This window comes from Dermacentor silvarum, chromosome 1 (assembly GCF_013339745.2).
Source record: "Dermacentor silvarum isolate Dsil-2018 chromosome 1, BIME_Dsil_1.4, whole genome shotgun sequence".
In the NCBI taxonomy this organism is placed as follows: Eukaryota; Metazoa; Arthropoda; class Arachnida; order Ixodida; family Ixodidae; genus Dermacentor; species Dermacentor silvarum.
Genome location: NC_051154.1, coordinates 12,096,790 through 12,109,791, shown reverse-complemented (window position 1 = coordinate 12,109,791; position 13,002 = coordinate 12,096,790). Strand labels below are relative to the sequence as shown.

General features: G+C 39.7%; 1 protein-coding gene across 3 annotated transcripts in view; it reads right to left on the bottom strand.

Moving 5' to 3' along the window:
* Nucleotides 1-9,703: 9,703 nt before the first annotated feature.
* Nucleotides 9,704-13,002, bottom strand: part of LOC119456732 (WD repeat-containing protein 91) — a 50,565-nt gene continuing 47,266 nt past the window's right edge. For 2 of the 3 annotated variants that reach the window (XM_037718570.2, XM_037718558.2), the window contains exon 17: nt 9,704-10,178. In XM_037718570.2, coding sequence (XP_037574498.1) covers nt 10,023-10,178 — 156 coding nt within the window. In that variant the 3' untranslated portion in view covers nt 9,704-10,022. The remainder of the gene's footprint in view (nt 10,179-13,002) is intronic. The other variant, XR_007466203.1, reaches the window with a different exon arrangement.

Sequence of the window (13,002 nt, the reverse complement as noted above, 5' to 3'; positions counted from 1 at the left end):
GTACCATGTACTGTACAGTACAAAGGAAGGAAAATGCAGTGCTAATGTGGCACACAAGAAGTTGTACACTGCACTGCCACTTTTGAGTACGCTCCAGTCACACAATGTCAAGCTGCAATCAAATGCACTTCCATTCGAGGCCCCCTGATATTGATACAATCAACTAATCAAGCTAATAAAAGGATTAACTGAACTGCTTTTGCTAGGATCATGATTGACAGTGTGACCAACTCTGGTACATGCCAACATTGGCTGCCGTTATATAATAAACCACAAACATCATCATTATCAGCCTATCATTATGTCCACTGCAGGACAAAGGCCCCTCCCAGCGATCTCCAATTGCCCCTGTCCTGTGCTAGCCGATTCCAACTTGCACCTGCAATTTTCCTAATTTCATCACTCCACGTAATTTTCTGCAGTCCTCAACTGCGCTTCCCTTCCCTTGGCACCCATTCTGCAACTCTAATAGTCCCCCACTTATGTACCCTGCACATTACATGGCCTGCCCAGCTCCATTTTTTCCTCTCAATGTTAACTAGAATATCAGCTATCGTCGTTTGCTCTCTGATCCACATCGCTCTCTTCCTGTCTCTTAATATTACACCTAACATTTTTCGTTCCATGGCTCTTTGCAGAGTCCTGAACTTGTTCTCGAGCTTCTTTGTTAACCTCCAAGTTTCTGCCCCATATGTCATCACCGGTAGAATGCAATGACTGTGCACTTTTCAATGACAGTGGTAAGCTTCCAGTCAGGATTCGGTAATGCCTGGCATATGGACTCCAACCCATTTTTATTCTTCTGTCAATTTTCTTCTCATCATCAGGGTCCCCTGTGAGTAAGTGACCTAGATAAACATACTTATACTGATAAACATACTCATACTGATAAACATACTCATACTGTACAGACTCTAGAGGCTGGCTGGCAATCCTGAATTCTTGTTCCCTTGCCAGGCTATTTAACATTATCTTTGTCTTCTGCATATCAATCTTCAACTCCACTTTTATACTTTCTAGGCTAAGGTCCTCAATTATTCATTGTAATTCATCCCCAGTGCTACTGAACAAGACAATGTCATCTGCAAACCGAAGGTTACTGAGATATTCACCGTTGATCCTCACTCCTAAGCCTGCCCAGTCTAGTAGCTTGAATACTTCTAAGCATTTAGTGAATAGCATTAGAGAGATTCGTGTCTCCTTGCCTGACTCCTTTCTTGATAGGCAATTTTCTACTTTTCTTGAGGAGAAGCAAGGTAGCTGTGGAATATTTGTAGATATTTCCGAAGATATTCATGTCTGCCTCCTGTACTCCTTGATTACACAATGCCTCCATGACTGCTGGTATCTCCACTGAATCAAATGACTTTTCATAATCTATGAAAGTTATATAGAGAGGTTGATTGTACTCCGCAGATTTCTCAATTACCTGATTGATGATATGGACATGATCCATTGTAGAATATCCCTTCCTGAAGCCAACTTGTTCTCTTGGTTGATTGAAGTCAAGTGTTGCCCTGATTCTATGGGAAATTATCTTGCTGAAAATTTCATACACTACTGAAAGCAAGCTAATAGGCCTATAGTTCTTCAATTCTTTAACGTCTCCTTTGTTATGGATTAGTATAGTGTAGGCATTCTTCCAGGATTCAAGTCATGACTTGGAATCTTCCAGATTCCAAGTCATGAGGCATTGCATATAAAGGGCCCCCTGCAAGCTTTTCAAGCATAATATCTCCTCCCTCTTTTACTAAATTGCCTGTTATTCCATCTTCTCCTGCCGCTTTTCCTAGGGCTATGTTTTGCAAGGCCCTTCTAACTTCATCGCTAGTTATATAAGGAGCCTCTGTATTCTGTTCATCACTACTTCCAATGAAAGTCGCTTGGCTGCTCTAGGTATTGTATAAAGGTCACTGTAGAATTCTTCTGCTATTACTAGTATATCATTGAAATTGCTGATGACATTACCCTGCTCATCTTTCACTGCATACCTCTTGTCCTGTCCTATGCCAAGTTTTCTTCTGACTGATTGCATGCTGTAGCCATTTTTTACTTCTTCCTCAATCTTTCCGATGTTATAACTTTGAGTATCACATACTTTCTTCTTGTTAATCAGCTTTGACAGTTCAATGCATTCTATCTGATCTCTTGACTTAGACACTTTCATGCTTTGTCGTTTATTTATTAGGTCCTTAATTACTTGCGAGAGCTTACTTACTGGTTGCCTTGGTGCCTTACCTCCCACTTCAACTGCTGCTTCTGAAATGAGTCTAGTTAAGATTTCATTCATTACCTCAATGTTAGCTTCATCTTTCTGTTCTAAAACTGCATATTTGTTTGCGGGCACCAGCCTGAATCTGTCTGCTTTTACCTCTAATTACAACATCTTGGCTGGCCTCTTTTTCTTGACTAATTTTGCTCTTTTTCTCTTCAAATTGAGAGCAATCCTAGACCTCACTAACCTATGCTCACTGCCATTTACCCTACCAAACACTTCTACATCCTGCACTATACTGGGAACTACAAAAATGCCCTGTGGCAAACACAGAATTCCTGACAGTGATCTTGAAAATGTATCACCTTCATATATGTATTGTATTTTGCATTTATGGTAATAAACTTGATTGATTGATTGATAAATCACGTAACTGTGTAGCCTGTGCATTTACCAGTAGGAAGATTGCTTATAGAATAAGAACAGTGCAGGTGTCATTCATCTGCCTACAACAACGTATATTGTGAGACTGTCAAGTTTTTATTTAAATTAAATCGGCCCTGAAACACTTTTCGAACATACTAGTAAGAAAACATTGCCGATCTGTCGCAGAAGCTGCTGTGAATATGCAAGCCAAATACTACTGCACTACATGCAGCAAAGAATTTACAATCTTGTGTCAAAAACGGTGAAAAATCGCTTGCTCTCGCTTCTGCAATGTCATCATGCAGCATCACCGCAAGCAGCTGGACCCACCAACGTTGTTATTTGCTTCTTTCGTGATCGCGAGAACATTCTCAGTAATACATAATAATAGTTTTGAGTTAAATAAATGAAACATATATATGTCTACAATCTCGAAAGCACAGAAAAATAATTTCATCATTATAGTGCCGGTCTACACACGACAATTGCATATAGCTGTGGCCTCCGAGAAAGCAGTGGTGTACCATGGCCGCCACTGGGTGCCGCAATGAGCCCTTTCGCCGCCGAGACACTTAACTTTCGGGCGGAGCTTTGCCCTCTTGGCTTCTCCCCTGTGTAGTTTAGAATGTTCTACCAGAAACGAAAAGAGAGAGAAAGCCGCATATGGGTATGATAACTACACTAATACTTGAAAGATTCTAAAAAAAATTTTGTGGCATGAGGTTCGTGAGACGATGTCCTTAAATAATTCCTTTACGTATGCAATTTACAAATAGTAGCCGGTGAATTTGCAAGGCCTACCCACTTGCAATGAATTCTAAGGATTGCACGGGTTTTGAGATATGCGCAGTGATACTTGCGGTAAAAATGCATTGTTGTTCCACTTACTGTTTTAACAAAACACCATTTTATGCATTGATGCACAGATGTAATTGGAACACCCATGTATTTTGACGCACACTTTGGGAATTGATATTTCGAAATAGGCGTGATCTTGAAAATGTGCTCCAGGTGAACATGCCTTGCGATCTCACTTTCTACAATTAGTAAATTAAAATGACAATATGTGCCATAAAGTAATTAACTAAAAATTTAATTTGTGTTTTTTTTATTTGTCTATTATGCATTTAGATTTCTTCATAAACTTCATAATTTATATTCTGTCAGATTAAGAATGTGTGCCGTGTTATTTTTTTTTTCCGTATTACTGATGAAAGTGATAATTAAAGTGTAATATGTTTCCCACAGGAAACAGTGGAAAAACATGCCCTGCAGAATGAACGTTTAGCAGAACAAACCCACAGACGGAATGAATTAAGTTTGTTCTGCAAGGGTACTACTGTATACCATCCATCAGCAATGAGTTCAGTGTGGTACTACTATAAAGCAGTAAGTTAATTCTTGTAAAACTTTCTTGCACATAAGTTCTGGTAAACTGTTCCCCCCCCGTATGACTGCTGAAAGCGACAATAGCAGTGTTCTGAAAATGCAAAGCAATGTGCGCATCCTCTTGAGCGCAGCATTTGACGCAGCGGCCCAGAAATTAAATATAGGCACCGCAACAGCACTCCAGGAAACAGCCTAACAGGGCAGCATCATAATATAACTTTTGAAACTTGCATAAAGAAAATTTCAAAAGCAGTGAAAATGGCATAGCTGGAAAAAATGCTGGAATACCCACGCGAGAAAAAACCATCTAGGCATATGAATACAGTGACAATGCAGCTGCAGTGGAATCTCGTTGATACGATCTTCACGGGAACCAGAAAATAATGAGTATCATCCAAAAATTGTATCATCCGACAGATTATCCAACCAAATCGTATTATTGAGAAAAGAAAAAGGAACATATCCAAAAAAACACATTATGCAGAATCGTATCAACAAGATTCCACTGCACTAAGGAGACATTTTGCAGCTCTGCATGTAGTCGTGAGGGAGAAAAAAGTAGATGCAGATGGGTCAGATAAGTGAAGTCAATTGCAATGCATATAAATGTATGGATAACATGCATTTTTCTAAAATATACTCTGCAGTTTCTCTGACATGATGCAAAATCTATAATGTGTGGTTAGGACAAATAGATACGGTCTGGGAGCCTGACGTCTCTCACCAACAAATGACAGAAAGCTCTGAACCCTGTGGGGATGCGCGACTCTCACGCGTCCCCTGATGTTGTTTTCCCCGCATGTCTCCTGTAGTCCGGCTTCTCTGCGTGGCTAAGCCCGGCGGTGGTTGCGGCGCGTTGCGAGAGATGGCGCTAGTGTCGCGATGCTAACGCCACCAAACGGCGAGGTCACTTGGGAGAAAAAGGTCGGAGGCGCTCTCTCTTTGGCTGGGGATCGGCGACCAACACGCACGAACGCTTCGCGCGTGCGCCGGCCCGCTTCGCGCGACCGTCGCGCGAGGCTTAGAGCGGGACACCGGTATGGACGAACACGGATCGTTCGAGCGCGCCACCGTTCGCGTGACTGTACACGTGAACGACTAGGCGATGGTGTCATAGCATGGGGCGAACGTATCGGGTCGCGGTGAGTTGGACTTCCTTGATTTGTCGCGCGCCCGTGTGAATGTTCTATTGGTTGTAATTTGGCTAGTATATATTAGTGTATGAAAGGTGCAATAAATGCCCTTTTGATTGTCTGCACTACTGCGTTGTCATTCCTTTGTCCCAAGAGCACATCCACTTTATGCCACAAGAAAGTTTATCTTCACTAATTGCACAAGGCAATAAAGGTACAAGTGCACTTTCTAAATTTGGTGGCCTCAATGCCCAAGGACATGTATGTCCCATCGCATATCACCTCTTGTATGGCATCTAGTATGCTGTTACTGGTTTTATTTTCATTTGAGATCTATAAAACTAACAAAAAAGGCATTAAATTACATTTCCGAATTATCATTTTATTGTTTTTCTGGGGGCTTTACAGCATGTGATGACAGTGAACAGCAAGTTACCTACACCACCACAACTCTTTCATACCTTCAAAATAGGGAAGGGCTGCTTAGTTTTCAGCTTTGTAATGAAAATGTTATTTTTCATTTGGGAATTGTAATGCTATATTTCATTTGTTGCAAACCAAAGCACCCTACTCAACTCTGTCATTGGGATTGAGTGAGTGCTTACATTTTAGAAAATGCAGTAAACATGGTGATTACTGTTCACCTTCACAGTTTCTGGATGGAAAATCTTTTAAAGAACCCCTTACCAGGCCCCATTAGAAAATTTCAGTAGTGTGGAATTTGTAAAGCTCCATCCAGAGAGCATTCTACCACACAAATTTTATTTTAATGGTTTGGTAACAAAGGAGATAGAAGCAAACTAAATATTGTAAAGCAATGGTGCGAAGTAGTGAACTACCTGTTGCAGTGGCTTTCTCTCACGCCTCAACCATAAAATTTCTTACAAAAAAATTACAAGAGGGAACTCTGGTGCTAGTGTATATGAGAACTGCAAGCACAGTGGTTCAGACAGCATGGGAATGATGGATTTGCCCAAACTCATCCTTATGGCTTCAAACGGCTTTGTGATTGAGCAAGTTTACCATTTTCGACAAAATATTGCACTATAAATGCAACTCATAATGATTATACATGTGCTGATAGTCTTCTTGCTTTCTGCATTTGGAAAGACAGTATTGCCTCAAAATTTAGGCCAGTAAAAGCAGGTAGACTGTAGTAAATAAAGCCACAAGAATGTCAGACACCACAAGCACGACGAGTGGGCAAATATCCATGCACTAACCATGATTTCCATGGTAGCTGAACGACGGCAATGCCAGCATTCCCTCTAGCAATTTTAGAAGGAACTCTATAACCTCAACCACAAGGGCCATTACTCCCCTGCCTTCTCCCATATTGGAGCCGAGGGCTGCCTCCATCTTTTTTTTTTTTTTTCTCTTGAGCTCCCTTCTTTTCTCGCTGCAGGGTGCACTTTCCAGCGGCATTTTTGAATGCTCTGTGTTTCACAGGAATTCTCAAGTTGTTGGGGTTGCTGCTGGCTATTCGTTAACTGCAGGCAGTATGCACGTGACATGTAGGCGTTTTCTGCGGCACGGTCTCTACTGGCAGGGAGAGTGGTACCTCCTCCAAAAAGGCGCACAGTCTTTCATTTGAATTTCCAGCAGTTTTCGGAGCACACATTGGTGTAATTTTTTGCAGACACAATCATCAGTGTGTGATCCTATGCACCGTGCTTCTCTGTTCTCATCATCTTTCTGGGGTTTTACGTGCCAAAACCAGTTCTGATTATGAGGCATGCCGGAGTGGAGGGCTCCGGATTAATTTTGACCACCTGGGGTTCTTTAACGTGCACTAAAACACAAGCACACGGGCGTTTTTGCATTTCGCTCCCTCGAAATGCGGCTGCCGCGGCCAGGATTAGAAATACCCAAACCCACTGAGGTGCCACTTAACAGTTAACAGCACACATAACCTTTTACATAATTTTTTTTTAATTATTAAATTACTATTTGGAAATTGACAGCAATAAGCAAAGTGCCCTCAAGCTCAACAAAAAAAAAAAAAAGAAAATTTCTAGTAAAATAGACATTTCACTGCAAGATGTTTTATTACACTTTCTTCCTGTGTGAAATATGAACACGCTGCCAGGATATCTAAGTACATGTTAGAATTCATTCCATAACTTGCATACAACTTTTTTTGTACTTGACCTAAATGTTATTTAATACATTCTCTTTTGGCACCACTTAGCAATTCTTGTTGATAATGAGCATGCAGGTGCAAACACACTTCCAGTCCACTTGCCATTGCCTTTGTAGGAGACTATTGTGATGAATGACTGAATTAGTAAATGTATATAAGTAAAGAGGGAGTGAAATGCTCATTTTGCCAACGAGCTTAGGCAAAAAAGTTTGCCAGCAAACAGAAAATTAACAAAATGGTGCAATTGGAAAGGCTGAAACACCCGTCTGTGCAAACACATGGAAAATATTTTCAAAAAAATTCTGTATATAACGTGGGCCGAGGTACGATAACACTATTCCAATCTGTTTTATTCTAAATTTATCATTAGCCCATATGGGCGGGGCCCAAATTAAGCCAGTTTTGACCTATCATGGAGGGCTAATGGAAGATTTGGAATGAAAACAGATTAGATTAGTTTTACATTATTCTGGCCATGAACCCAAACAGAATAGGAGAAACAATTTTGTGGCCGGAAAGTAGGTAGAATTTCAATCATGTAGAATACCATCACTCTGTTTTTGATCATGTAAGGCCACAAACTATTGGAAGAGTACCGACACGAGACTTACAGTGGAATCTCGTTGATACGATCTTCACGGGAACTGGCAAATAATGCGTATCATCCAAAAATCATGTCATCCGACGTATTATTCATGTCATCATGTATATACAGGGTGTTTCAGCGAACACTTTCAAAATTTATTTAAGGTTGCCTGTGGCAGATAGCCCAATTCTAGTTCATGAGCTGGTCTACTCGAAGAGGCGGACATTACTTGCACAAAAAATTTAAATGCATAATCGACTAATCAACAAAAATTCACTAATTAAGTTTTTTACTAATTACCTGATGGCCCATATTGCAATTTACAAATTGTAGCCGTGGAGTTAGCAAGGCGGACCCACTTGAAATTAATTCTCAGGTTGACACCGGTTTCGAGATATTAATTCCCGAACTTTGCGGAAAAATGCATTGACGTTCCAGTTAAGTTTGTGCTTCGCAGAAAGCGACGTTTTGTCAAGAAACTAACTGGAGCGCCAATGCATTTCTCTGCAAAGTTCGGGAATTAATATCTCGAAACCGGTGTCAACCTAAGAATTAATTTTAAGTGGATCCGCCTTGCCAACTCCACGCCTACAATTTGTAAATTGCAATAAGGGCCATCAGGTAATTAGTAAAAAACTTAATTAGTGAATTTTTGTTAATAATTTGATTATGCATTTCAATTTCTTGTGCAAGTAATGTCCACCTCTTCGAGTAGACCAGCTCATGAACTATAATTGGGCTATCTACCACAGGCAACCTTTCAGAATTTTTGAAAGTGTTCGCTGAAACACCCTGTATATATATATATATATATATATATATATATATATATATATATATATATATGTTCATGTATATCATGTCATCAAATCATATTATCGGAAAAGAAAAAGACGTTTTATCCGGCAAAATGTATTATGCAGAATCATATCGTGATTCCACTGTATTGCTTTATTAGATAACTGCCAACACTGCAGTGCTTATATGAGGCCTCAATTCCTTAAACGCACACCAAACCATAAATTTATGTAGTCTTTTCATTGCGACAAATTTAAAACCTGCACTAAATGTAGTGCAAGCAGCAGGCTGTTTACTAGAGGTCCTCAAAACATCACAAAAATATTAAAATCAGGATGGTGGTCATGACTCGCATGACAAGCGGGTCAGTGCAGTGGTCGTCACTGCACCACGAGAGATGAGGCAATAGAGGAGGAGCAGGTGGGAAGGGCATGGTGCATTCCGAGAGAAGTGACAGCAGAGGACTAAGCTTACCACATGTTGAATGCAGAGAAGTAAGAGTGAGACTGGTCGATGCGGCACACACCCAGCTTTCAGCGACACAACCATTGTGTGGCTTGTGACCACTGCAGGAGGTATTCCCACTGCACTAGGCTGACTGACATGTGCATGAGTGGTTTGTGATGCCCACATGAACACTATCTCCAATTTTTAAAATTTATTAAGCGGCCCTTGTCGGCACATCTTACACAACGAAGCTGTGCTTATTTTGGAGAGCATTGTGAACTAGTCACATTAAAAGATGATATTATTAATTATTCGTTGCGCATTCAAGGAATTCTGGCACCATACTGTTGTTACAGAGTCAGCAGCTGTCTCATAAAGCATAAAAAGCGAGATACAAAATATTTCTGTCAGTACTCCTTTGAAGTTCCAAATGATTTTGTGCCTGAATATTACACGACGCCAATCTGACACACCAAAACCTGGAACACCACCTCGTATTACATGCAGCATTTTACAGTAATAAGAGAAGCAGTTCATGTTATAGAGCAAAGTACGCTAACACAGTATTTAGCAAACTATCTTTATACAGAAGAGTTTATACAGGTAAACAGCATACCAATGCTGTACACTCGGCAATATTGCCTACTGAATCGCAAAGTGAGCATTGCAGAGTACAACGTCACTTTTTATCAAAAATCTGGAGTAAGTAGCTGACCGCACACCTCAAGTCAGAGGACGGCAGCAGTGTTAGTGAAAGGTCACACCACGTCTTACGTAACACTTACATAACAACTTACATAACACTCCAGCTGCTGCCATATATGCCAGAGCATTTCCTATGCAGCATTGTTCAAGACTAAGGTTTAGAAGCTACAGTACTTGCTGTCAGACATGGCTGAAGAGTGTTGCAACGGAAATGGAGCCATCAACAGATGCAGTAGCACAAGTGCTGCAGTCCACGGCTGGTGACCAGTCCACAGTAACAACATGATTCTTATGGTTGCCGACACAAAGGACATTAGTAAAGCTGCCATTTTCTTCCTGCATGGAAGTGACAAAGTACACATGAATGAGAAGAAGGGGAACCAAAGGGCCCAATTTTTTTTCGTCAGAACCATACGAAGCCAACAGTTAAAGTTGGCTTTCCTTAGTTTCATTAACTGTTGTCTTCATAAAGTACGCATGAGAACGAATAATGCAGCTATCAATGAGAGAGCTAAAATGTCATTATTAATATGCAGGCAGCAAAAATTGAACACAATCAAATTTACAGTTGACCAGATTGCCTACATTTCTTGATATGTCGATTCATTATCTTCATTATCTTTCATCCACATAAACGCACAATCAGCACGAAACAAGGAAGACCAAATTGTTGCGCTTACTGCCTCGTTTGGTTTCACTCCAGATGTGCTGATGATAACTGAAACTTGGTATAAAAATGAAATAGATGTGCTTAAGTTGCCCGGTTATAAATCATTTTTCCTAAATCGACCCACTCGAAGAGGAGGAGGCGTTATGTTGATGACCAAAAACACGTTGCAATGCCAACTAATTGAGTCATTTTCCCTTGTTACTAAAGATTATGAAGTGCTTTCAATTAAATGCAATGATAATGTGTATTGTGTTCTATATAGACCTCCAAATACATGTATACCAAACTTTCTGTCCTTTATAGACGAGTACCTAAGCTGGATTAACGATAATGGATTCAAGCTCATTATGGCAGGTGATATAAACATTGACTTGTTAAAGACTTCTAAACCGCGTGACGAATTATATAGGACCCTTGAATCTAATGGTTTTGAAAATGTAGTAAGTTCTCCGACTCATATTTTGCATGGTTCAACTACACTAATACACGTCTTTATAACTAATATTGAAAATACAAATTTATCATCAGGTGTTATAGGCAGCCACATCAGCGATCACCTCCCAATTTTTTTATTCTTGAAACTAACCGCACCTATTGGAACCGCGAATGACTTTCATTTGACTGTACGAGACGTAAACGCACACAGTTTAAACAATTTTCGCAATGAAATATTGCTTATTGACTGGTCACCTCTACTGCTAATTACAGACCCCAAGACCGCTTACGAATATTTTCACGAAAAGTTTAAAGCTGCTTATGAGAAATGTTTTAGGTACAAAGTTCTTAAACCTGCGCGCAAAAGTAGAAAGCCATGGGTTACAAAACAGTGTTTACAAGAAATACGCACAAAAAACCGCTTATTCGATGCCTTTATTTCAACGCGGTCTCAAGAAATCTTGTGTCAATTTAGGGTACAAAGGAATAAAGTTAATAGTCTTCTACGTCGTGAGAAAAGAGCGTACTTACAAAATTTATTTAACGATGACATTATGAAAAAATCAGATATTGATTGTTTGGAAGCGTATTAATACAGTTCTTGGCCGAAGTGGCTGTAAGGAGACTATTAGAGAAATAACGATTGATGGAGATGTAATATCAGAAAAGGAACTGGCAGAAACTTTCAACAATTATTTCACCAATTTAGTAAAGAGTTCTTACGATCCAAATTGCTTGAATTATCTAAGTTCAAGGATCAGCCAGTCGGCATTTTTAAGTCCTACGACAGATAATGAAATAATTAGCACTTTCTTATCCATGAGAAATAGTAAATGTTGCGATGCCGACGGTTTTGAAATCGGGCCTGCAAAGTACGTACTAGATGCCATCACTCCGACATTGACACACATTTACAACCTTGTTTTATCTGATGGTACTTTTCCAAAAAGCCTCCAGTGTTACACAAGCGCGGTGATAAAAACGATTTAACTAACTATAGACCAATATCCGTCTTGCCAATTTTTTCAAAACCTCTCGAAAAACTAATTCACAGCCGCATCACATCCTTTATAACTAAACATAAATTAATGACAAATATGCAGTTTGGATTTACGAAAGGTCAGTCTACTGAAACTGCCCTTCTAACGCAAAAAGAAATTATATTAGATTCTTTCGAACGTCAGCTATGTACGTTGGGTATTTTTGTCGACTACTCAAAGGCCTTCGACTCCATAAATCATACTACCCTAGTAGAAAAGTTGAACTATTATGGCTTTCGAGGCGTTTTTCTGAAATTAATGGAATCATATCTTCAACACCGCATGCAACAAGTAGTTATAAACAGTCACACGTCTGATTTGAAACCACTTGACGCAGGAGTACCACAAGGAAGTATTTTGGGGCCCTTGCTTTTTTGTATTTATATTAATGATTTCGTGAGCATTGATAATGACATAAAATTTATTGTATATGCAGACGACACTACAATTCTAGTAACTGCAAAAGATGCTGAACATATCATGATTAAAGCCAACAAGGTTCTGTTAAAATTATCCTCTTGGAGTATCGCGAACTCGTTAACAATAAATGTTAATAAAACAATTGCTGTACTTTTTAGGCCAAAAAATCGAAACATTGATACTAGTACCACTCTACAGCTTAATAACTCCATTTTGCCAATTGTTCCTTCTTTTAAGTGTCTTGGCGTCGTATTTGAGCAACATTTGTCGTGGAATGCTCACGTGGAAATGCTAATGGGTAAGCTCTCTCGGGTGACTGGAATACTATGCAAATTGCGTTTTTTCCTTCCAGAAAGTATTAAACTTCTTCTGTACAAATCACTGTTCTTATCATACATAAACTATTGCAATCTTGTCTGGGGCACTACAACGCTTTCTAATATCAATACACTGCATAGAATGCAGAAAAAGGCCGTACGTTGTATCCTAGACGTTCCTTACTTAACGCCAACTAGTGCTCTATTTGAAAAGTTGAATTTGCTACCTATGCCCAACATTTACGAAAACATGTTAATACGAAGCTATACAACCAGTA